The sequence below is a fragment of the Neofelis nebulosa genome, chromosome 3, assembly GCF_028018385.1.
Source record: "Neofelis nebulosa isolate mNeoNeb1 chromosome 3, mNeoNeb1.pri, whole genome shotgun sequence".
Classification (NCBI taxonomy): Eukaryota; Metazoa; Chordata; class Mammalia; order Carnivora; family Felidae; genus Neofelis; species Neofelis nebulosa.
In genome coordinates, this window is record NC_080784.1 from 135,355,250 (window position 1) to 135,378,817 (window position 23,568).

The following is a 23,568-nucleotide window of genomic DNA, read 5'->3' on the forward strand; positions in this document are numbered from 1 at the left end:
TGCAAAGATGGGAGAAAGGCATAACATATGCCAAAGCATGTTATTTTAAAGACAAAAGTCTGCGTATGGAATTATCAGAACTTCTGTCCAGGCATCAAGGCTGGTGGAAGCACAAGAGTGAGTGGAGGTGAGACCCGAAGAGAATGCTGAGGCCCAAAGGATGGAGGCTTGAAGGCCACATTAAGGAATCCAACTATAAACAGTAGATGATTGGGAGCCCTGGAAGATTTTTCTGTTTTGTTTTCAAAAAATTTTTAATGTTTATTTATTTTTGAGAGAGAGGGAGAGAGACAGAGAGAAAGAGAGCGCGCGTGAGAAGAGTGGGGGTGGGGGAAGAGGAAGGGAGAGACAGAATCTGAAGCAGGCTCCAGGCTCTGAGCTGTCAGTACAGAGCCCGACATGGGGCTCGAACTCACAGAGTGCAAGATCATGACCTGAGCCAAAGTCAGAGGCTCAACTGACTGAGCCACCCAGGCGCCCCTGTTTTGTTTTAAGATTTTATTTTTAAGTAATCTCTACACTCAACATGGGGCTTGAAGCCACGACCCTGAGACCAAGAGTCGCATGCTCTACCAATGAAACCAGTCAGGCGCCCTCTTTTTGGTTTTTTGTTTAAAGTAAGGTCTACACCCAAAGTGGAGCTTGAACTCACGACCACAAGATCAAGAGTTGTGTGCTCTACCGACTGACCCAGCTTAGGCGCCCCATTAAGTTTTGTAAGTAAAGGAGCAAAATGAACACACAGGAAACCTAGCATAATGCACTTCCCTCCTATTGAGTAACAGTAATGAAGTTAGGATGGGGAGATAATGACTTACATTTAGAGGCACAGAGGAATCTGGGAAGGGAAATGATGGTACTGTGGGAGCAGTTTTGGCTTAGAAAACCAGATGTGGGAGTCACCTATTGTGGGTAGTGTAGCCACAATAAGACACTGCACAGAAAAAAATCTGTAAGAGGGAAAGAAGTCAGGGATAAAGGTGTGAGGAATGACAACTTTTATTAAGCAGGAAAAAAAGGAAGTTACATGCGAAAGTGGGAGGGGCCAATCGGAAAGGTAAAGAGCTTATGAGCTAGCATGAGTGTCCCAGAGAAGGTGCCAGGGAGGAGGGAAGGAAATGTCCCATCGTGTGCCAAGTTTACTGTGCAGCACTCTGCACACAGTAGGTGCTGAGCATTGTTAAAATAATACACTGAGCACCTCTGTTCAGGTTACATGTATTCCAAAGAAACTGCATATATTTCTCAGATTATTTAAGTTACTATCTTACTACAGAGCGTTCGTTTGAGAGATGTTTTGAAAAACCACACCCACTCCCTGATTCAAAGGATGCCAGATGTGAATCCTTTTGAAAAGAAACAAAATTTTCTTCATGCAAATAATTACCCTCTAACATTTCAAATTGGGGGTTAAAGTATCCTATCTTCATAAAGGAGAGGAATCTTACTTTAGCATAAAAAGGTCATCTGAGTGGGTGGAGTCAAGAAGGGGTACAAAGATTTGGACAATGAAAGACAAACACTGGTGAAGACCAGGCATGGGTAAAGGAAAGGCAGAGCCAAATACCCATGAGCTGAAATCAGCACAACATAAAGGGGGTCACTCAGCAGACTGGCTGAACCAAATAACTTTTAAAGATTCAAAAAATGCTCATTAGCCTCATAATGATACCAAGTATCAATATTTCCTTTCTGAGCCATAATGAAGCACCTCCTTTCAAAATACAGGCAATATTCCTGCTTCTCTGGCTACACTGCTTCCCTAGACATAGACTTAGCCAAATGGAGAAAAAAAGATGTTTTCCTCTATGAGCTATACCCTTTACTCCTCTTTGCTCATGGGTTGGTGAGAGAAGAGGCTTAGCAAGTGTGTGTATAGAACCTGAACAGTAACCTAAGTACCACCCTGCCTACAACAGAAGAGGCTGCTGTGAGAGGACACTGACAAATTAGCCTCAAGAAATGGAATATGTGTGATTGTTAAGCACCATTGGCTAAAAGGCTTGCTGTACTTCAGAGCAATTTGTTTTTAAAAGGTCATTGAAGACAAATAGGTAGAGTAAATCACTATTGACACAATCCTGAAGACTTCACAGACAGGCCTTAAAACCTACTTTTCAATAATTGGGTCACCAAGTAATTGCCTCGGCAGTTCTAGGATTTCACAAAAACACCAAGTTAACGCATTAGTAATACAGCAAGAACTTTGAGTTGCCTTTCCCATAAAGAGCAAATAACCATCCTCCCTCTCTCTCTCTCCCACAACAGCGGCAAACTCAATCATTCATTAATCATGGGTTCTCTGCAAAGCACAGAGATAATGCTGAGGGATTAAACAGGCCCCTGCTGTAAAAGAAGTTAACAATTTACACAGATGTGTGAAATAACACTTGGGACCAAGGAAAATAAGCACTGGAGGTTGTATTAGTCTGGGTCTAATCAGGAAAGAGAAACCACACAACAATGTAAACAGAAAGTGAATATAAAAAGCAATCCCACTATGACAGAACAGCCATAAAGACATAAAGAGAACTCTAAAGGGTACCCTGAGCTGAGAGAGGGTACCCAGGGAAGAACAAACTTTGCAGAGGAGTCCCTCCCCAAAACTGAGGTTGAGATGTCACGGGCGGGGGTGTGGCTGCAGCACACTGGGTGGCAGATAAGGTCACTGGAACTGGGCTACACTAACAGCAGCAGGGGACAACTCTCTGGGGTGCGATGGGCCGAGGCTGATGCAGGTACACAGAGCCAGCTGTGCACTTCTGTGGGAATCAGACCGGGCGCGTGCAGTGTCTGCACTGACAGGATCGATGGATCCAGGCTGCAAAGTCGCCAAGAGACTTCACGTGCCAAGCAAAGCACCACTGGGTATGTGGACACACAGAGTGTGCATGCTCACACTGACAAGCTGCACAGCAGGACTGAGAAAAAGCAAGCACAAACAAAGGAAGAATCTCCCTAACTCCACAATGTCCCTCCAGTACCCTCTACTGGTCAAGTTGAACACCGCGTCCACTGTAAAGGAGAAATGCTTAGAGTCTATTATAACAGAGCAGGTACTGAAGGGTGAATTCAGAAAAGAGAAGCATTAATTAAAATGTGGCACAGAGGAAAGGACAAAGGCACAAAAAGAGCAAAGAATTTCTCGGGTGATCAGAGTTTTAAAAGAGGTGTTGTTTCAGTGGCACCTTGAAGAATGAGTAAGATTTTGAAAGAGCTGGGGGTGAGGGGGAGGCTGGGAAGGTGAGAGAAAACTCATTCCAGGTTGAGAGGACAGTTTTATTATTAACTCTGGGATTTTGGGCAAACCATTTAACCTCTTTAAGCCTACCCACCTTATAAGATACCTAAGAGGTTAAAGTGCAACAGAAGACTATGAATAATGCTTTGAAAAAGTTTAAAGCACTAAATGAAAACCACTTGACGGTAATACCTTTACCTAGTAACTAGAATGCAAGCTCCCGCACAGATCCTACCAGCTAACCTACTCCCACCCCAGCTCCTTCCCTCACCATCCACTCCCCCCTAGTTCCTGGTAGACACTTGTGACATCAAGGCCCTATAGAAGTCTTTGCTGAATGAATGAGCAGATCTTGGATTATCAGAACAGAAAAGACCCTTCATTTAAAATCAAACCCCCACAGGGGTGCCTGGGTGGTTCCATCGGTCAACTGACTTTTGATTGCGGCTTGGGTCATGATCTCACAATTTCATTGATTCAAGCCCCATGTAGGGCTCCATATAGGGCTCTATGCTGATAGCACCGAGCCTGGTTGGGATTCTCTCCCTCCCTCTCTTAAAATAAATAAATAAACTTAAAAAATAAAATAAAATCAAGCTAACCCAAAGGAAATACATGATTTATTTCCTTAAAAGTGTAAAAAGTATTATTAAACATTCTCTCTACACATAAGGCACACTTACCATTTTGTTTTGTTTTTAATTTTATTTATTTATTTATTTTGAGAGAGAGAGAGAGAGAGAGAGAGAGAGAGAGAAGAAGAGAAGAGAAGAGAAGAGAAGAGAAGAGAAGAGAAGAGAAGAGAAGAGAAGAGAAGAGGAGAGAGGAGAGAGAGAAGGAGACAGACAGAATCCCAAGCAGGCTCCACACTGTCAGCAGGGCTCAAACTCATGAACCATGAAATCATGACCTGACCTGTAACCAAGAGTGGGATGCTTAACCAGTCGAGTCACCCAGGTGCCCCTACGCTTACTTTACATATACCCTAAACCATATTCTTGATGTAACATTTTCTTAAAACACGGACCTTTATTTTTTATTTTTTTGATGTCTATTTATGTATTTGAGAGACCATGCATGTGCAAGCAGGGAGGTGGGGGGGAGGGGGGGGCAGAGAAAGAGAGAGAATCCAAAGCAGAAATTGAGCCCAGAGCCCAAAGAGGGGCTCTATGTCACAAATCATTAAATCATGACACAAGCCAAAATCAAGAGTCAGATGTTTAACCAACTGAGCCACTGGCTCCTCCTTAATGTAACATTTTAACAAGAAATATGAAATAAGAATTTTATTGAGAAATGAATGCATAGTGTCACCTACCATTTTAACTTACCCAAACGCTTAATATATAAATCCCACAGTAACAACAACAGAAAAATCATTCTCAAGCTCGCTTCAGCAGCACAAGTACTAAAAGGCAAACAACAACAGCGCACTTGGGTGGCATAGTCAGGCGTCTGGCTCTTGATCTCAGCTCGGATCACGATCTCTCAGTTCGTAAGTTCAAGCCCCCACATCAGCGGGCTCTGTGCTGCTGGTGCAGAGCCTGCTTGGGATTCTGTGTCTCCTTCTCTCTGACCCTCTCCTGCTTATGCTTGCACTCTCTCTCTCTCTTTGTCAAAATAAATAAACTTAAAAAAAACAAAACAAAACAATAAAAATACAAATCTCAATCACCTGAGCCCACAGTCAGCAGGAACATTTGATTAGGCAGTTCACACACTACCAGACCTCTGTCACCCACCAGGTTTCTGAGCTGGGTCTCAAGAGCACAGCAGGGTTATTTCCCAAATACTGCCCAATGGAGCCCCCTTTTAAACCTCCTATGGGCTTTAGGAACATCACAGAGTTCAGGGCCTGGAGAGGCCCTGAACACTAAAATTATCAAAGGCAGGTCAACAGAAAGGGAAACAAATTAATATTTATTAAACACTGGCTCACTGCAGGCACACTGCTGGGTTTTGAAAAATATTATCTCACCTAATTCTCATTAAAAAAAATTTTTTTTAAATGTTTATTTATTTTTGAGAGAGACAGAGTGCAAGTGGGGAGGGGCATAAAGAGAAGGAGACACAGAATCCGAAGCAGGCTCCAGGCTCTGAGTTGTCAGCACACAGCCCAAAGCAGGGCTCAAACCCACAAACTGTGAGATCATGACCTGAGCCAAAGTCAGGCGCTTAACCAACTGAACCACCCAGGTGCCCCGATTCTCATTTTTTTTAAAGTTTATTTATTTATTTTGAGAGAGACAGAGAAAGCATGAGTGGGGGAGAGGCAGAGAGAGAACCCCAAGTAGGCTCGGCACCAGCAGCACGAGCCTGACACAGGGCTTGAACTCAAAAAACTATGAGATCATGACCTAAGCCAAAATCAAAGAGTCCAGACACTTAATAAACTGAGCCACCCAGGAACCCCTATAATTCTCATTATTATTATTATTATTATTATTTTTTTTTTTTTTTTTTAAGTAGGCTCCATGCCCAGTGTGGGGCATGAACTCAAGACCCTGAGATTATTTTTATTTTTTAATGTTTATTTATTTTTGAGAGAGACAGAGACAGAGTGTGAACGGGGAAGGGGCAGAGAGAAAGGGAGACAGAATCCGGAGCAGGCTCCAGGCTCTGAGCTGTCAGCACAGAGCCTGACGCAGGGCTCAAACTCACAAACCGCGAGATCATGACCTGAGCCATAGTCAGACGCTCAACCGACTGAGCCACCCGGGTGTCCCAAAACCCCGACATTAAAAGTCACATGCTCTACCCACTGAGCCAGCCAGGCACTCCTCATTATTATTCTTATTTTACAGATGAAGGAAGTAGAGTTTGGAGAGGTTAAGTAAATTGCCCAGCATTACACAATCTAGTGGGGCTAGACTTCAAGCCCAGGTCTAACGGATTTCAAAGCAAACTTTTTCCCTTGAACTTCAGCTGTCTCCAGGTGAAAATCCAATGGCACAGTCTCAGTGAGCCTGTATGAATTCCACTCACCTGGGTCACTACTGCAGGTTGAAGACAGAAAGGAAAAGTAACAGTGATGTTAAGAACTGTTCTAAACTATCTTCTCCTCTCACCCAGTTCGTTGCCTTTGCCTAGCCCATATTTTTAAATATATTTTTTAGACAAGAGTTATTCTCCGCTCTCATTTATTACTGTGCCCCCTTTGAAAATCAACACCTCCCTTCTTACATTAGGACGATTTCATATCTCAGTCATCAAGTGCTCACTTGAGGAAAGGAAGTCTCACCGGATGTTGAAATGATCATCTAAAATGAGAACTGCTACAACTTCTAACCGTTGAGGGGTTGATTCATTAACAGGGCCACCACCTGACATGTGTGCAGTGCTCCACGGACTGCTTGAGGCGCTCTCCACAACAGCACACGACACCTCACCACAAGGATGACAACAGCTCAGCTAGGGCAAGCTGGGGCGGTCTGAACTTCTCCTAGGCTGGGCACCACCTCTATCCCTCAGTTCATCTTTTTCCTGCCATTGGCTCATCAGTCACCTCCCTTTCTTCTCCCGACTCCACCTTCTACACCTCAACGTAAAGAAAGTAGCTTTGTCCCTTCACCAGAAGGGTTGCATGTTCCTGTGACTACAGGAGCCAGGCTGAAGCGCTGTCCCAGGAGCAACCTTTGATGCAATACTCCTTTATGGTGTCAGACAAGAACAGTCTGCTGCAGAAGATCTCTGGTCCAAGCCTCAGAGTTTCAAGTCAGAGCTCAGAAAGTGCTTCCCTGCCACCTGCTTCTGCCAAGACAACATGGAACAGGGGTTAAGGACCCCTGTTAAGGGGTTAAGGGTCTGGTGATAAAAAGAAGGTAGCTTGAATATCTACCACTGATGAGTCAGTTACCTTTTCCTTTCCTTTTTTTCATCTGTAAAATATAGCTGCATAGGGAACTGAGACTGAAATGAAATCACGCCTATCAAACACTTATTAACACAAAATCTGGTCACTGTGCTCATTAAATGTTGGCTGCTGTTGGCATCTGAACTCACAAAAGCAGTGTCTCCCACAGTCTGGCTCTTCCAGCATCAAAGGGGACTGGAAGGCCTTGAATACTCTTATCTCTAGTTGAATCACCTCAACTGGAGGACGGAGAGTCTACCCACAGTCCCCGGACCTGCTTACTCCCCCTCCATCTGTGACCTCTGCTCCTTTCTCAAATCTTACAACTTGTTTGGAAGATATGCTCAGAAGGTGATTACCAAACATTTGGGAAGTTAGTAAACACATTAGCATTCTTGGGCCCAGTACCTTACTAGTTCACTGGAGTTACAAAGGCCAGTCTCTGACCTCTAGTTTAAAATCTGGTTGGAGCTTAGACTAACTGCAACAAAGGAGCCAGGTGAAAAGCCAGCAAGAGATAAGCTTGATGGGGAGTTGGGTACACAGGGAGGGAGTTTACCGAAAGTGGACCTTCAACTCTGCAGGCCTGAATTTAGAGAGCAGTTTCCAAGTCTTGGTTCCATAAAATGCTAGATTACCTGTGTTAATAATAGCATTGCTTTTAATATATCAATATAAACACTGAACGTAAAGTGTTCAAATACCATCATTTTTGCTAAAGGTTTCAATCACATGCAAAGCCCTGCACTACATGAAAACAAGGGGATAGGAATTTAAACTTTAAATGTAAAATTAAAAACAATGGCTTTGGGACCTCTGTACAAAGTTCCAAGAATTCACTTAAAATGACCTTTTTCTGCACCGCACAAGAGTAAGGGAGTTTTTCTCTTGATGTTGGGTGGGAAAAGGAGCAGAGGAAGGGTCTAAGCCCTCAGCCTCCTCAGTGGTACAGAGTTAAAGAATTCTGCCGTGCTCCCCTTACTGCAACAACAACACAGCTGACCCCAGGGCACTTCAAATCTCAATCCAGGAGGAACACCTGTGAGGCCACCCTGGGCAGGGCACATTTACACAGGATTTGTGAGTCAGAGCAAAGCCGGGGTAACAGCGGCTGCCACCTTACAACCTGAACAGAAATCTTCTCCTGAGGGAGCAGTCAAAATTCAGACGAAGAGCAGCCCCACACTCAACCACTAGGAAACCCTGTTTTCTTTTAATTAAAAAAAATTTAGAGGTCACTCCTCCGCTTTGTTTACAAGTAATGAGTCCCGCAGCCCCCATTTATCACCCCTGGAGATTCTTTTGCACTTTGATGTGAAAAGAGTCAGAGCCCATTGTGATCTTGGCTACTCCAACAGTAGTCCTTTCATTTGCAAACGAAGCCTTGGCCTCAGTGAGAACCAACTGTCAGAAAAAATTCATGGCCTTTCCTTCCAATGATTTATCAGAGATGGGGGAAGAGAAGCTGGCTGTAAGACAACTTTCCAGAAAGGGTTCCCAGCACATCCCTAATGCATTCCCGGATCTTTGCCGGTTCTTTCAGCCCAAAATGCCCCTTTCTCAAATCCCACCACTCATGAAAGGTCACCTTCTCTCTTGACACTCCATCCCCTTTGGAAGGACTTTCTCTCTCTCCTTTAAGCTTTCAGACAAAGCCCAAATGGCCTTATTGTTTTTAGGTGTTCTCTCCCTCATGGCAATGCTCCAGAGCAAGAAAAATACCTGACGTGGCCATAACAGACACTCAACCATCCCAATAACTAGGTCACAAGGCACCTGTTTTACCCCATCTTTACCACTGTCTTATATTAAATGGAATTGAGTGTTAAGAAAGTTTATTTTTTTAAGGTTTATTTATTTTTGAGAGAGAGAAAGAGACAGAGTGCAAGCAGGGGAGGGTCAGAGAGAGAGGGAGAAACAGAATCTGAAGCAGGCTCCAGGCTGAGCTGTCAGCACAGAGCCTGATGAGGAGCTTGAACTCAGGATCCATGAGATCATGACTTGAGCCGAAGTTGGGACGCTTAACTGACTGAGTCACCCAGGCATCCCAGAGTGTTAAGAAAGTTTAAAACGGAAGAGGATTTAAAGATTTCTTGACATATCTAAGAGTCCAATGTGGTAGTCAAAAGTACACAGCAGGGCGATTAAGACTTTTTCAAGTAAACTTTAAAAATTAGAATATAACATACATTTAAAAAGTGTACAGCTCTTGCTGCCATTTGCAACAACATGGATGGAGCTAAAGAATATGATGCTAAGCAAAATAAGTGAGACAGAGAAATATGATTTCACTCATGTGGCGTTTAAGAAACAAAGCAAATGGGGGCTCCTGGGTGGCTCGGTCGGTTAAGCATCTGACTTCGGCTCAGGTCATGATCTCACAGTTCATGGGTGCAACCCCCCCACCTGGATCAGCAGCAGAGCCACTTTACATCCTTTGTCCCCCTCTGTCTGCCCACCCACCCCCCCACCCTGCTTGAGCACATGTGTGTGCATGCACACTCTCTCGTTCTCTCTCAAATATAAACATTAAAAAAAAAAAAAAAAAGAGCAAATGAACAAAAAAAAAAGAGACAAAAAAAGCCACTCAAATATGGAGAACTGGTTATTGCCAGGGGGGACCTGGGGGGGGGGGGGGGATGGGTGAGATAGGTAAAGGGGGAGTATACTCATAAGTATATACTCATAAGAGTATACTTATGATGAGCACTGGGTAACCTATAAAATTGTTGACTCATATTGTACACCTGAAACTAATAACACTGTATATTAATTATATTTCAATTTTTTAGAAGTGCATAGCTCAGGCACACATTTTCACAAAGAGACATACTCTGGTAACCAGCACCCAGATCAAAACACAGAACAATACCAGCACTCTTGAACTATTAAACTATTTTTAGTGAAAAGACTTATCTTAATTCTAACTGAGCTTTAGAGCTAACTTCCTGGGATAGAACCACAGGGTCTCACAACCTCAGCAATGCTGACATTTGGAGCCAGAATATTCTTTGCAGGGAAGGGAGGTAGGGTGGTAACCTGTGCATTGTAGATGTAGCAGCATTCCTGCCCTTTACTCATTAGATGATGACAACTAAAAATCTCTCCAGACATTATCAAATGTCTCCCCAATGCTGGGGAGTAATATTCCTGGTTAAGAACTGCTGGTATATAAGAACAAGTTAAACATATTAAGAGGAAACAGATAAATCCACAAAATAGGACATACATTTAGCTCAGTTCCACAACCAATCTTCCACCCCTCAAGTAGAGTAGTTGCTCTAGATTAAGACTCAAGAAATAAAACCTAGAGGGGCGCCTGGGTGGCTCAGTCAATTGAGCTTCTGACTTCGGCTCAGGTCATGATCTCACAGTCTGTGAATTTGAGCCCTGCGTCGGGCTCTGTTCTGACAGCTCAGAGTCTGGAGCCTGCTTCAGATTCTGTGTCTCCCTCTCTCTCTGCCCCTCCTCTGCTCATGCTCTGTATCTCTCTGTCAAAAATAAACACACGTTAAAAAATAAAAAATAAAAAAAAGAAAGAAAGAAAACCTAGGGATGCCTGCCTGGCTCAGCAGGAGGAGCATGAGACTCAATCTTGCAGTCATGATGCAAGCCCTGCACTGGGTGTAGAAATTACCTAAATAAAATTTTGACAACAAAAAGAAGCAAAACCTAACACAACGTAAGTGCTTTGGCTTGCTTAAATCAGGAATCAGAATGTTAATAACTTTAATGGATTTTTTTTTGAGAGAGAGCATGAACAGGGAGAGAGAGAGAATAAATCTCAAGCAGGCTTCACGAAGCACAGCACGACCTCATGACCATGAGATCATGACCTCAACCAAAATCAAGAGTTGCACACTTAAGCAACTAAGCCACCCAAGTGCCACCCCCCCCCACCTTTTAAGTAATCTTTACACCCAACATGGGGCTCAAACTCATGACCCTGAGATCAAGAGTTACATGCTCTACCCACTGAGTCAGTCAGGTGCCCCTAACTTTAATAGACATTGTAAACAATATCAACAGTTTGGATATGGGCTAGTCATTAGATGAATCCAAAATGTTTATTTAATTAGGTATGAAATTGGTGTCCAGTTATGTAGTGAAATATCTGTATTTTTTTTAGTGATGCACATAAAGTATGCAGGAGTGAAAAAATAGATGCCTGGGATTTACTTTAAAACACTCCAGCAAAGGGATGCCTGGGTGGCTCAGTCAGTTAAGCATCCAACTTTGGCTTAGGTCATGATCTCATGGTTCGTGAGTTCAAGCCCCACGTCGGGCTGTGTGCTGACAGCTCAAAGCCTAGAGCCTGCTTTGGATTGTGTGTCTCCCTCTGTTTCTACCCCTTCCCCACTCATGCTCTTTCTCTCTCTCTCTCAAAAATAAACATTAAGATAAATAAGTAAAATAAAAAATAAAATCCTTTAGCAAAGAAAAAAAAAGGAAAAGGGGCAAAGAAAAAGGATAGATTTTAAGTGTGACAAAATATTGAGAATGTTAAATATGGGAAAAGGGTATTTGATAATGAAATATTTTTTCTACTTTTCCTAATATCTAAATATTTCTATGAAAAAAATGTCTTTTAAAGTGAAGGAGGGACAAGGAGAGGGTAGGCAAGAACTATGATGAAGTCCATATAATAGATTATCAAGGCCAATCAGAGCCAATATTATTTCCTTATTGCTGCTTCAACGCACAAGATTCCTTTCCCTCCCTCCCTTTCCTCTTTGTCTATCTTGCCCTCCCCCCTTCCCTTTAGACTCTTAACAAGAAGTCTTGGACAATCTCATGCTTTCAATAGCTTTAATAAGACATGTTCTCTTAGCTGTATCTATTAACATCTTACTTACGAAAACATATACAATCCAGTGTCTACGATTTTAGCAACAAAATGGCAGCAGTCTGTGATGCGGTTTATGAAAAAGGCTTCGTCTGATGAAGGCATCCAAACTTGTTGGTCAAAAGCAGAAATGAATTGCACACAATGAATGTGCCTCGTATGTTAAATGTTATTCTGTATAGTAATTTAAAAATTTCACAACCAAAACAAACCAGTTGCCCCCAGCATTCCCTATACTCTGATTCACACATTCAGCTATTGACTTCTCCAGGCCTTTGCTTCTTCTGGTACAAGGAGGTGGATTACCATCTAATCTGACCACTTTACAGGGTTATCATGAAGCAGAAGAAAACAAGACTCTGATTCTGAAATAATGTCCTACAGGCTTCTCATAAGCCACAGGAACCTGAACTGAAATTCTCTTCTTCCTAACCATGTTTCACAGATTCTTAAGGAGGCTAACTGCTCAGTAACTTCAGAAGAAAAGGATTATTGTAATTGAAACTCCACACAAAGAAAAAGGCTCTTCTCCAAATCAGGATAGCATAAAATTTGTATCCTTACAAAGATAGTGTAATCCTAAACAATGTAACTCAATGTCCCTCTTATACACCACCGCAGACCAAAGTATCATGTAAAATGATATACTGCCATTACCTAAACTAGTATCCATTATATAGAAGGCACTAAATGATATTAACTCATTCTCTCCAACTCTTAGCATTGGTACAGTTCAGGGCTGAAGGCAAAAGGAAAAACCATCTGCAAACGAATCTGAAACTGACCCACTGGCACAATAATCTGGAACTTAGAATAACCTAAAGATGTCTCTAAACAGGAATCTACCTCATGAGAAAGCAATGCCACTTCTAGTATCTACCCAAAAGAAATGAAAACACATGTGCAACATTATTTATAACAGCCAAAAAGTGGATACAACCCAAATGTCCATCAATTGGTGCACAGTAAAAACAAAAACAAAAACAAACCACTAGTATATCCATACAATGGGTTATTTGGCAATAAAAAGGAATGAAATATTGATAAATTCTATCACATGGATGGATCTTGAAAACTTTACGCTAAGTGAAAGTAGCCAGTCACAAAAACCACATATTATGTGACTGCGTGTACATGAAATGTTCAGAATAGGCACAAGTATGAAGTAGAGTAATGGCTGCCTGGGGTTGGGGTGGGAAACAGGCAGTTGCATCTACTGGGAGTGCAATTCTGAAAATGGGTTGTAGAAATGGTTGCATATCTCAGTAAATTTATTAAAAATCCTTAAACTGTATACTTAAAAAGTGTTTTGTTTTTTTTTTTTAAGACTACACTACTTGTAGAAAGGAAAATACTATGCAGCAGTGTTTTTTTATATTGTATGTGATTTAGGGACAATCCAATAGCCAATATTAAATGTAAAATAGACCACAGCAATACTTATAACTGTATCTACATGCTCTCCAAATAAACACCCTCTGTGTTTTGTTTTTAAGAGACTGTTTCCTCTATCATTCTTCTTTCTATGAATGCTATTCCTGGAGTAGCTCACAAAACAATCTCTTCTATCCAAAGAGTTGCCTCTAAATAAAGCCTTTCCCCTCAAAACAGAAATAAGAAAGCTTCTGACTCCCCCTGAAATCCATCCACCATTCTACCATCATCACCAAAGCGGTAGAATTAATCATTTATTGAGGACTTATGATGTAGGAGGTACCATAAGCACTTTACACACATTATTCTTATCCCCATTTTAATGAGGTTTTAAAAGTTGAGCAATTTGCCCAAGTAACCCATGTGTCAGAGAACTAAACATAGCCATCCCACTGCAGAGTCCCACACTCCAGCTCACTATAACACAGATGTAATACCAGCTCCACTGGATTTTACTAGTGAAATTATGCAGTATTTCTACAGTTTAGCCTCAGTCCCCACCCCACCCCACCCCACCCCACCCCACCCCCTGATTTAACTCTCCCTTTGGGAGACAACTAATTTTGAAAAAGATTTCCTCGGGTCTGGGGTAAGTCTGAAACCAAACTCTTCTAAACCCATCAAACTGAGTGACTCATCTTAAATTACTAATGACAATGTCACATACTAAAGGATGAGGAACCATTTTCTAAATGAAGGGATACAATGAATTCTATATAAGAAACATTATTGCACTTGTAAATCAGGCCTTAAATGACTTGCTTGGGAAATACAGGAAATCTTCCTATTTCCCCAGGTCACAGTCCAGGTGTGGATTATTTACAATGCCCAGGCCAATCACTGTTTCAGAAAAATATGGCCTATAGCCAGTAATCTCTCTAGTAAGCATTTGGAAGTTAGGTCTCTGATTTACTCACACAGAGAAAATCTGTCCATATAATAGGTGTTAATCGGCTTAACACCTTGTAGCTTCCTTACTAATTGAGGACTCTTCTCAATTAGGAGAGTTAAACATTATTTCGGACTCTCCTGGGGAAGACAGGCTTCCAAGAGTACAGTACTATAATATAATCCAGCATTCACAAAATTTAATCTTTTAAATCTTCCCAAGGACTGAAAAGCATATCTCAGGAGATCTTCTAAAACATGTATACGTACCTACCCTTAATGGCAGAAAACAATAAAATCATGTCCCACAAATCTGGTGATATAGCCTGAAATAAAATTTATTTCATTCTTATGTTTCACCTTCACATGTTCCCCATCCCCCGCCCCCAAACCCCATCACCAACTAACATTTTCCTAGAATGTATCCCAGCTTTACTCACTAGCTTCATTTATCTGGGCCCACTTTCAGAAGAATGTAATTTAGCACACAATTTGTAAAAATTAATTTCAGTTTCAGGATTCCAAGAAGAAAATGAGAGATTTGTACAATAGATACTGAAGGGGAAGAAGGGGAACAGATTGGTGAAATAGCAAAAAGGCATGTTCTCTCAATAAGGAAAAACTAAAAACTCCAGCAAAAAATAAAAACACCATTCAAAGATAAAGTAACTGGGGCACCTGAGTGGCTCAGTTAAGTGTCCAACTTCGGCTCAGGTCATGATCTCGGGTCTGTGAGTTTGAGCCCCTCATCGGGCTCTATGCTGACAGCTCAGAGTCTGGAGCCTGCTTCAGATTCTCTCCCTCTCTCTCTCTCTCTCTCTCAAAAATGAACATTAAAAAAAATCAAAGATGACACAATTTAGGGTGCCATGGTGGCTCAGTTGGTTAAGCGTCCAACTCTTGGTTTTGGCTCAGGTCATGATCTCATGGTTCCGTGAGATGGAGCCCGGTCAGGCTCTGCACTGACAGCAGGGATCCTGCTTGGAATTCTCTCTCCCTTTCTCTCTGCCCCTCCCACCCACGCATGTACGTGGGAGCATGTACTCATGTGCTGTCTCTAAATAAATAAACATACGTTCAAAGATGAAGCAATTAATTTTTTTTAGATGTTTATTTTTGAGAGAGAGACAGACAGACAGATAGAGCATGAGCAGGGGAGGGTCAGAGAGAGAGAGACACAGCAACTGAAGCAGGCTCCAGGCTCTGTGCTGACAGCTCAGAGGTCTGATGTGAGGCTCAGACCCACAAATCACGAGATCATGACTGGAGCCAAAGTCAGATGCTTAACTGACTGAGCCACCCAGGTGCCCCAAAGATGAAGCAATTTAAAATGTGCCATGAATTTGAACAATTTAATTAGCTAAAGTCAAGGGTTGATTTGTCCTGACCAAAATGAACCTTCTCTTCCAAGTGTTTCTTGTGATGACTTTGAACCCATATATGAAATGAAACTCTATACACTATTTTACTTCCCAATCAAAATAATGTATATAATGCTGTTGGTTTTTCAACTTCTGTTATCAATTTAAAGACCAAGGTTTCAAGGGTACAGGTAACTATAAAATAAAATGTGCTATCAAGTTGGACAATTTAAAACTAAAGAGCTGGGAGCCTGGGTGGCTCAGTCAGCTAAGCATCCGACTTCAGCACAGGTCATGATCTCACGGCTCGTGAGTTCAAGCCCCACATCAGACTCTGTGATGACATCTCAGAGCCTAGAGCCTGGAGCCTGCTTCGGATTCTGTGTCTCCCTCTCTCTCTCTGCTTCTCCCCCACTTGCACTCTGTCTCTCTCAAAAATAAACATTAAAAACAATTAAATAAATAAAACTAAAGAGCTAATAGTTGGAGGTTAGAAGGAAAGAAATGGAAGAGCAAGGATAATTATGTTATATCAGACCATGGAAACTTGAAAGGAAAATAAACGTATTTAATATCAACTATATAAAATATACCTAATATAGTATTTCAAAATAAAATACATTACTGAAATACTTAAATGGTAAAGATAACAATTTATGAAACAGAAGAAATAAAAATAACAAACATTAAACCTGAATAAGGAAACATAAAAAGCATACTGTAGGATTATATGAAATGAAATCTAAAAGCAAGCAAAACAGATCCATAGTGTTAGAAGTCAGAATAGCGGCAGCCTTTGAGGGAGTTAGTAGCTAAAAGGGGACAGGCGGAGGCTTCTGGAGAGCTGGTATTGTCACTTCATCGGTTACACAAGTGTGTTCACTTTGTGAAAACACACTGAACTGTACTAATAACGTCTGCCCTTTCCAGTTGGTTATACTCCACTAACAATTTTTGGAAAGAACAAAAAGAAAGGAGAGGGGGAGAAGGAGGGTAGGGGGAAATACAGGTGAGCTCAGATTCAGTAGTGTTCAACGGTGATAAACCTGGAAATCACAGAATAAGCCCATTATTTATAACAACTAAAACAAATACTGTCTTTGCCCATTACATTGATATTCTGTCCACGCTTATGACTTTTGATAGCCCTGAGCAAAGTAAGGGCTCACACTCAGATTTCTATTTCATTTGAACAATTAGAGTTGCACACTCAAGACACATCTGTTTCAAATATGTGATAGCCCTGGACCAGTTCCACATGAATTTGTGGGGTTTTTTTTCTGGACTACCAAAAGATTAAAGTATCATGATTAAACATTTAAACAGTGAGCTATTGGTTTATATTAAAAATTGAGCTCCATTTAGGATTTTCCCTGGCTTTATCACTTGTACTGGGTATTAAAATTAAAAGGAGCACATCAGGAAGGTGATGAGTTGAAAAAATGTCACCAACAATAAAACCAGTTCTGTAAGTGCTACAATGTTACTACAAGGGCCCTTTTTGCATCCTAACTTAATAATTAGCAACAATGGAAAACATACGTAAATAATAGAATACAGAATACCTTTTTAATCTTGCCACTGAGAATACTGTAACTATTACAATTGATTCTTCTACCAGAAATTGTATAGGATGAAAGGTCAACAACTAGAAATTTTTGAAAAATCCTACCTCCAAACACCATACAACTGAAATTTAAAATTTCTTGGGGCGCCTGGGTGGCTCAGTCGGTTAAGCGGCCGACTTCGGCTCAGGTCACGATCTCGCGGTCCGTGAGTTCGAGCCCCGCGTCGGGCTCTATGCTGACTGCTCAGAGCCTGGAGCCTGTTTCAGATTCTGTGTCTCCCTCTCTCTCTGACCCTCCCCCGTTCATGCTCTGTCTCTGTCTCAAAATAAATAAACGTTAAAAAAATTTTTTTGAAAAAAATAAAATTTCTCAACCTCTTAAAATTTCATCATTCTGATATTTAGATTCTTTTGTAGAAAGACCCAGTTTTAATAAGCTATAGAATCTGACTTGCCCCAACTGGCGAAATTCAAAGGGACCCCAATCAAAATGCCAACATTTTTCTAGAAAATGACTAAAGACATCAGAGTACATATGGAAATGTAATCAGATGTGAATAACTATCAAAATTCTGAAAATGAAAAGTAACGACAAAGAAGTGTCGGCATATTTTGAGCTATGGGAATACAGTGAAATAGCACTGGCACCACTGGCAGAAGAAACAATCTATGGGACAAAGGAGTCCAACAAGAGACTTAAAAATGTGGTGGAATTTACATGTGCAGCACTCAATCAGTGGAGAAAAGATGATGATTTAATAAACTATGGTCAAACAACTGCTTAGCTTTTTAAAAAAAATGGCTCCCTAACATCCCTTGGACCTTTTCACTTTCCTATTAATATGGAAATTTACAGCACATACTTTATACTAAAATTAATTACAGATGGATCAAAATACCACAAAAAGTCCAAGATCTAGGGCGCCTGGCTGGTTCAGTGGGTAGAGCATGTGACTTCTGATCTCAGGGTATGAGTTCAAGCCCCACACTGGACATACAGCCTACTTCAAAAATTAATTAATTAAAAATTAAAAAAAAAAATTAAAAGCCCAAGATCTGAAAAGGGTCACAAGTTAATTGGGCTAAGCAGTGAGGTGAATGTGGGAGTCCAACTGTGTGGGAACTGTGGTGAACTAGAAAGCTGCTGTGCTCTCCTGACTTCTTTTAATTTCTTTTCTTTTCTTTTTTCTTTTTTTTTTTGAGAGAGAGGGAGCGAGTGAGGTGCAGAGAGAGAGAGAGAGAGAGAATATCCCATGAGAAGCAGGGGGGGGGGAGGGAGAGAGACAGAGAGAGGAAGAGACAGAGAATCCCATGAGAAGCAGAGTGGGGGGAGGGGAAAGGGCAGGGGAGGGGGAGAGAGAGAAGTGGGGCAGGAGTTCACTGGAAACCAGCTCACTGGAGCTGGGTTCAAGCTCATCTGACCAGGGACTTGAATTCATGAACTATGAGATCATGACCTGAGCCAAAGTCAGATGCTGAACCGACTGAGCCATCCAGGCATCCCTCCTGACTTCTTCTTCTTTTTTTTTTTTTTTTTTTTTACATCAAGTCTTTCTGGGGAATCCCGACAAAGCAGAAGTCTGCAGGGGGAATGCAGGTAGGAATCCTGGAGTTCTGGCTGACTGGCAGGCTGAGGGGACAAACATGTTGGCACACCTGAAAAGTACTGATGGCATACCATTTGGTAAGTTCTGAATTAGAACTTGTCTAAGTTCATGGCCTTGTCTAAAAGAGCAACAGCCATTTGACTGTATCTGAGTGCTGCGATATAGCAATGCAAGCCCAATGTTATTAAATCTTAAGTTTTTAAAGAGAAGATGGAAGTCTAGATTGTTATGTAAAAAACATTGGCAGATATATTTTTTTAGAACACTGTGAGGGGCCAAACAAAACCCATCTGTTGACCAGATCTGTCCCATAGGCCACCAGCTCACAAGTTCTGATTTAAATGCAAAAAATGAAACCACTGAAGTGCCAGCAGAGAACACATGACATTATTTTCACAATCTTGGAGCTGGAAAGACCTTTCTAAGCACAATCAAAACCAGAATCCATAAAGGACAAGACATTTAACTACATACAAATTTAAAACTTATGTGTAACCGAACACAAGGACAAGCCTAAAGACAGATGACAATAGCTTCCCCCAGCTCTAGCAGAACATGAATTGTTGCAGCCTGGGTCACATGCCTTCCTCTGTGGGGGAGGACAGTGCACCAAGTTTAACAACAGTCCCACCAGGGCCACCTGGAATGGAGGACAAGTTTTCTAACTGAACCAGAAAGGGGAAGTGGGAAAGCATCCAGGCAGGACCTTCCAGAATTGCATGCACTATCATCTGTCTCTCAATAAATATCAGTTGAGTAAGTTTGAGTCTACATGTCTCATACTTTAATATGTTTTGGAATATCTAACAGTATAAAAAAAAAACTGATCAGTGATATTAAGAATGCCTTCTGGCTATCATATGAATTATTCTTAATAGCTGCTTCAGAATGTTAACATGCTCCCCTCAATCAACCCTGACCCCATAGTATATGCAAGAAGGAAGTTAACTGTATGTGCACACTTGGAGGGAGAGATGTGAAAGTAAATAAAATGTAACTGACAGAATTCCCTCCTTTGAAGCTCCCATGATAAGGTAGATCTCATATTTGTTCCAGCACAGGCTGAATAGGTGCTCATTTCTGCAGATCAGTGGAATACGGACCAGTATCTTGAACACAGAATTAGGATGCTGATCTACTATATATAACATCCACATGTTAAAGAAAGGAGTTACGAGGCTGAGAGAGTATTAGATTTAAAGAAAATATGTAGCCAGTCTAAGAGGTTTGGCTTCCTGTAGAGAAAACTGAAAACTGACATTTTCACATATCTTATTGCATTGCAAAAATGAAAAAGATCAAGCTTATTCTTTGAAACATAGATTATAAACTTAAATGTTGTCGCATCTTTGAATCAGGGATTTCACAGTTGTTACCTGCTGCTGCTGCTGCTGCTGCTGCTGCTGCTGCTGCTGCTGCTTTTGACTCTTTCAGTAAACGCCATTGCTGCCAGTCAGTGGAAAGTAACAAGTCTGTTCATCTGAAAGAGAAACAGCAATCTGAATATTAGTCCATAAGTAAACTCCTAGGCATGCATAACTTGCAAGAAAATCCTACTGGAAACAGAATTCAATGTTCTTATTAGAATTAGGGAGTGTGGTTCTTCATCAACTTTCAAGCTGCATAAACAAACCGGCTACCATATATCATAGGGCAAAGGTACTTTCAGTTTTGAGGCTGTTACTCAAAGCCATTTCAGGGTCACCTGGGTGACTTAATTGGTTAAATGTCCGACTCTTGATTTCAGCTCAGGTCATGACCTCATGATTGGTGAGCTCAAACCCCGCGTGGGGCTTTGTGCTGACAGTGAGGAGCCTGCTTGGAATTCTCTCTCTCTCCCTCTCTCTGCCCCTCCTCTGCCTGTCCTATCTCAACAAATAAACTTTAAAAAAAATTTTTTTTTTAAATTTCAAAGCCATTTCAGCAAGAAGAGATAGGCATAAGTTAATCATGAGGAGTATGAAAGGAATAACATGTCCCCAGTGTCTACTTTTGCCAAGCATTGTGTTAATCCCTTTTTAAAATGAAAGTTGATGTAAACATTGCAATAAACTTGAAAGGCATATACTAATATCCCACATACTAATAACCCATTTCATAGATAAGAAAACGGAAACCCAGTTTTAAGTAATCTGCCTGAGGAAACAGAATCAAAAGAAAGTAAGAGTTGCACAAGAAAGGAAATCAACCAGTTGGTCTTTATATAAGAATTCAATACTGAATAAAATGTAGGCCAAATAGGAGCCAATCTTAAGATTTTACTTCCACTCATAAAATGTGTTTAATCCCCAAAGTCATTTTTGAACCTTCTCTCAAAACAGTTCTGGTCAAAAATTAGAAAAAGAAAAAGTTATACAACCTGGGCAGATGGCCTTGGTACTGTCCTGTGTATCTCTAGAAGCAACCTGTCTTTGGTTAACACTATCAACAGCTGTTTCCTTTTCCCTTTCTTGTATATGTATTTGTAAATTTACTGCACTTATCCTAACTTGCTTTAAATAGTTCAATTTTTTTCAAACATCCTTAAGACAAAGGATATGTTACAAATTATCTTAGCACATATTTAACAAACTGTGATACAAATGAAAACACACTAAATTTGTAACAGTTTTAGCTTGCTCTTATGTTTAAGAGGCTGTTACACTTCCAGCCTGAGGCTGAAACATTGAATATAGGCCAGTGCTATTCTGACACCTGATAAGGTCCTTTTATCTCCTCCTCCCTGAAATTAAAGTTGCTGACCACAATGTTTCCATACAAGTAGATATACACTCTATCTCCTCCCCCCAAAAAAGAACGCAACATGGATACTGCACATATTCTAGTTAAACTCACACTAGTAGAGCTCTCTTTTTCAGGGTCGAACAAGCTTTGGATTCGCACACTCCTCTAACCAGCTACAGCAGCCCTACTTAACCCAGCTTAGCCAAGTTTCCTAAATTCTCCAATTTTAAATCCCAGTCATCGTCCCTCCCCCCCCCCTTCTCTCTCTCTCACTTTCCCTCTCTCAAATACACTTTTATTTTCCTTTCCTCTCTTTCTCTACCCTCTTTCCTGCCATTACTCTCCCTCCCCCACCTTTCTCTCCCTCCACCCCTGTTGCTGCTCTCACCTTCTCTCTCTTGACATGCAGGGCTGGCACACAGTAGATGGCCAATAAAATAGTATGTTTTCATTTAAACCCTTTTGAAGAGTCCTGATGGTCTCTCCCACAGGACCCTCCCAAGGAAGATGCCCCACCTGCTTGCAGACCAACAGTGCTTTCCCTGGGGCTTGTTGGTGGGGAGTGAGCAAGCAGTGAGGGGGGAGGTAGGTTGAGTTGTGGAAAAACACCAACCCTGAGAAGGGTCCTGAGTTCCCTTGTTTATTCACTTACTCACTAGGCCAGCAAATGTTTCCTGAGCATCTACTCCAGCCCAGGTACAAAGAATATGAGTGAAGAACAAAGACTTGCCATCACAGAGCTTGCAAACTAGAGTTTAGCAAAGACAACACATAAAAATACATAGATGTTAGATATTAAAAGGCAATAAAGGGCGCCTGGGTAGATCAGCTGGTTGAGCCTCTGACTCTTGCAATTTTATATATGGTGGTCAGAGACTGTAACATTTGAGCAAAGACTTAAAGTGAGGAGCAAGCCATGCAGACCTGCAGTGAAAGATGGTCCTAGAATTCTAGATGATAATGATGTGTCAGTGTAAATTCATCATTTGTAACTAATATACTACTCTAGCGGGAGACACTGATTATGGGAAGGCTGTGCATGGGGACAGGGGTGGGGTGGTTTAAGGGAAATCTCTCTACTTTCTCAATGTTGCTGTGAATGTAAAACTGCTCTAGGGGTGGTGCCTGGGTGGTTAAGCATCCCACTCTTGATTTCGGCTCAGGTGATGATCTCACAGTTTGAACCTGCATTGGGAGCCCAGAACTTGCTTGGGATTCTCTCACTCCCTCTCTCTCTGCCCTTCTCCCCTTCCCCTGGATGTGCACACACTCTCTCTCTCTGAAAATAATCTTGGGTGAGTGGGCAGTGTACAAAGTGAAAGAGACATATTCTCTCAGGGATCTGCCCCCAGGCACAGCCAGAGTCTGTACAACTCAAATTCTTTGATTTGCCAGGAGGCACAATCCTTTCCACAGAGACAAGTGCTAGGAAGCTACATCACCAGATTATTGACTGTTATCTCAATTATGTCTCACAGAAAAGAACAAATTCAGCCCGTGACAGACAGTTTAGGTGATGTATGATTTACACCTCTGTATGGAATAGCCACGCAACTCACATAGGTTAGGTTAGCTGGGCGCCTAGGTGGCTCAGTCAGTTAAGTGTATGACTCTTGATCTTGGCTCAGGTCATGATCTCAAGATTCATGAGTTTGGGCCTTGAGTGAAGCTCTGTGCTGACAGCAAGGAGCCTACTTGGGATTCTCTCTGTCCCTGTCTCTCTCTCTCTCTCTGCCCCCCCCCCCCCCCACTGGTGCTGTCTCTCTCTCTCTCTCTCTCAAATTAAATAAATAAAAAATTTTTTAAAAAGTTGGAATAGAGACCTACTGTAGTCAGGAAGTTATTAACCTAAACCACTGCTAAGAAAGGAAATTAGTATATGCTTCAGTTAATGTCTCTTTCAAAGAATCTTTCTTAAAAATACAGTCACAGTGTACAAGGAGTTATGTACAATAAAATATTGTTTGTAACAGTAAGAAAACTGGTAACAACCTAATACATGCCAACACAGAAATGGCTGGATCAATTATGATACATCATGAGATGC

At 41.5% G+C, this 23,568-nt stretch overlaps 1 protein-coding gene across 5 annotated transcripts in view; it reads right to left on the bottom strand.

Moving 5' to 3' along the window:
- AFF1 (ALF transcription elongation factor 1) overlaps positions 1–23,568 on the bottom strand; it is a 255,761-nt gene that overhangs the window by 175,977 nt on the left and 56,216 nt on the right. For all 5 annotated transcript variants that reach the window (XM_058721981.1, XM_058721978.1, XM_058721977.1 and 2 more), the window contains one exon: positions 20,174–20,277. In XM_058721981.1, coding sequence (XP_058577964.1) covers positions 20,174–20,241 — 68 coding nt within the window. In that variant the 5' untranslated portion in view covers positions 20,242–20,277. The remainder of the gene's footprint in view (positions 1–20,173; positions 20,278–23,568) is intronic.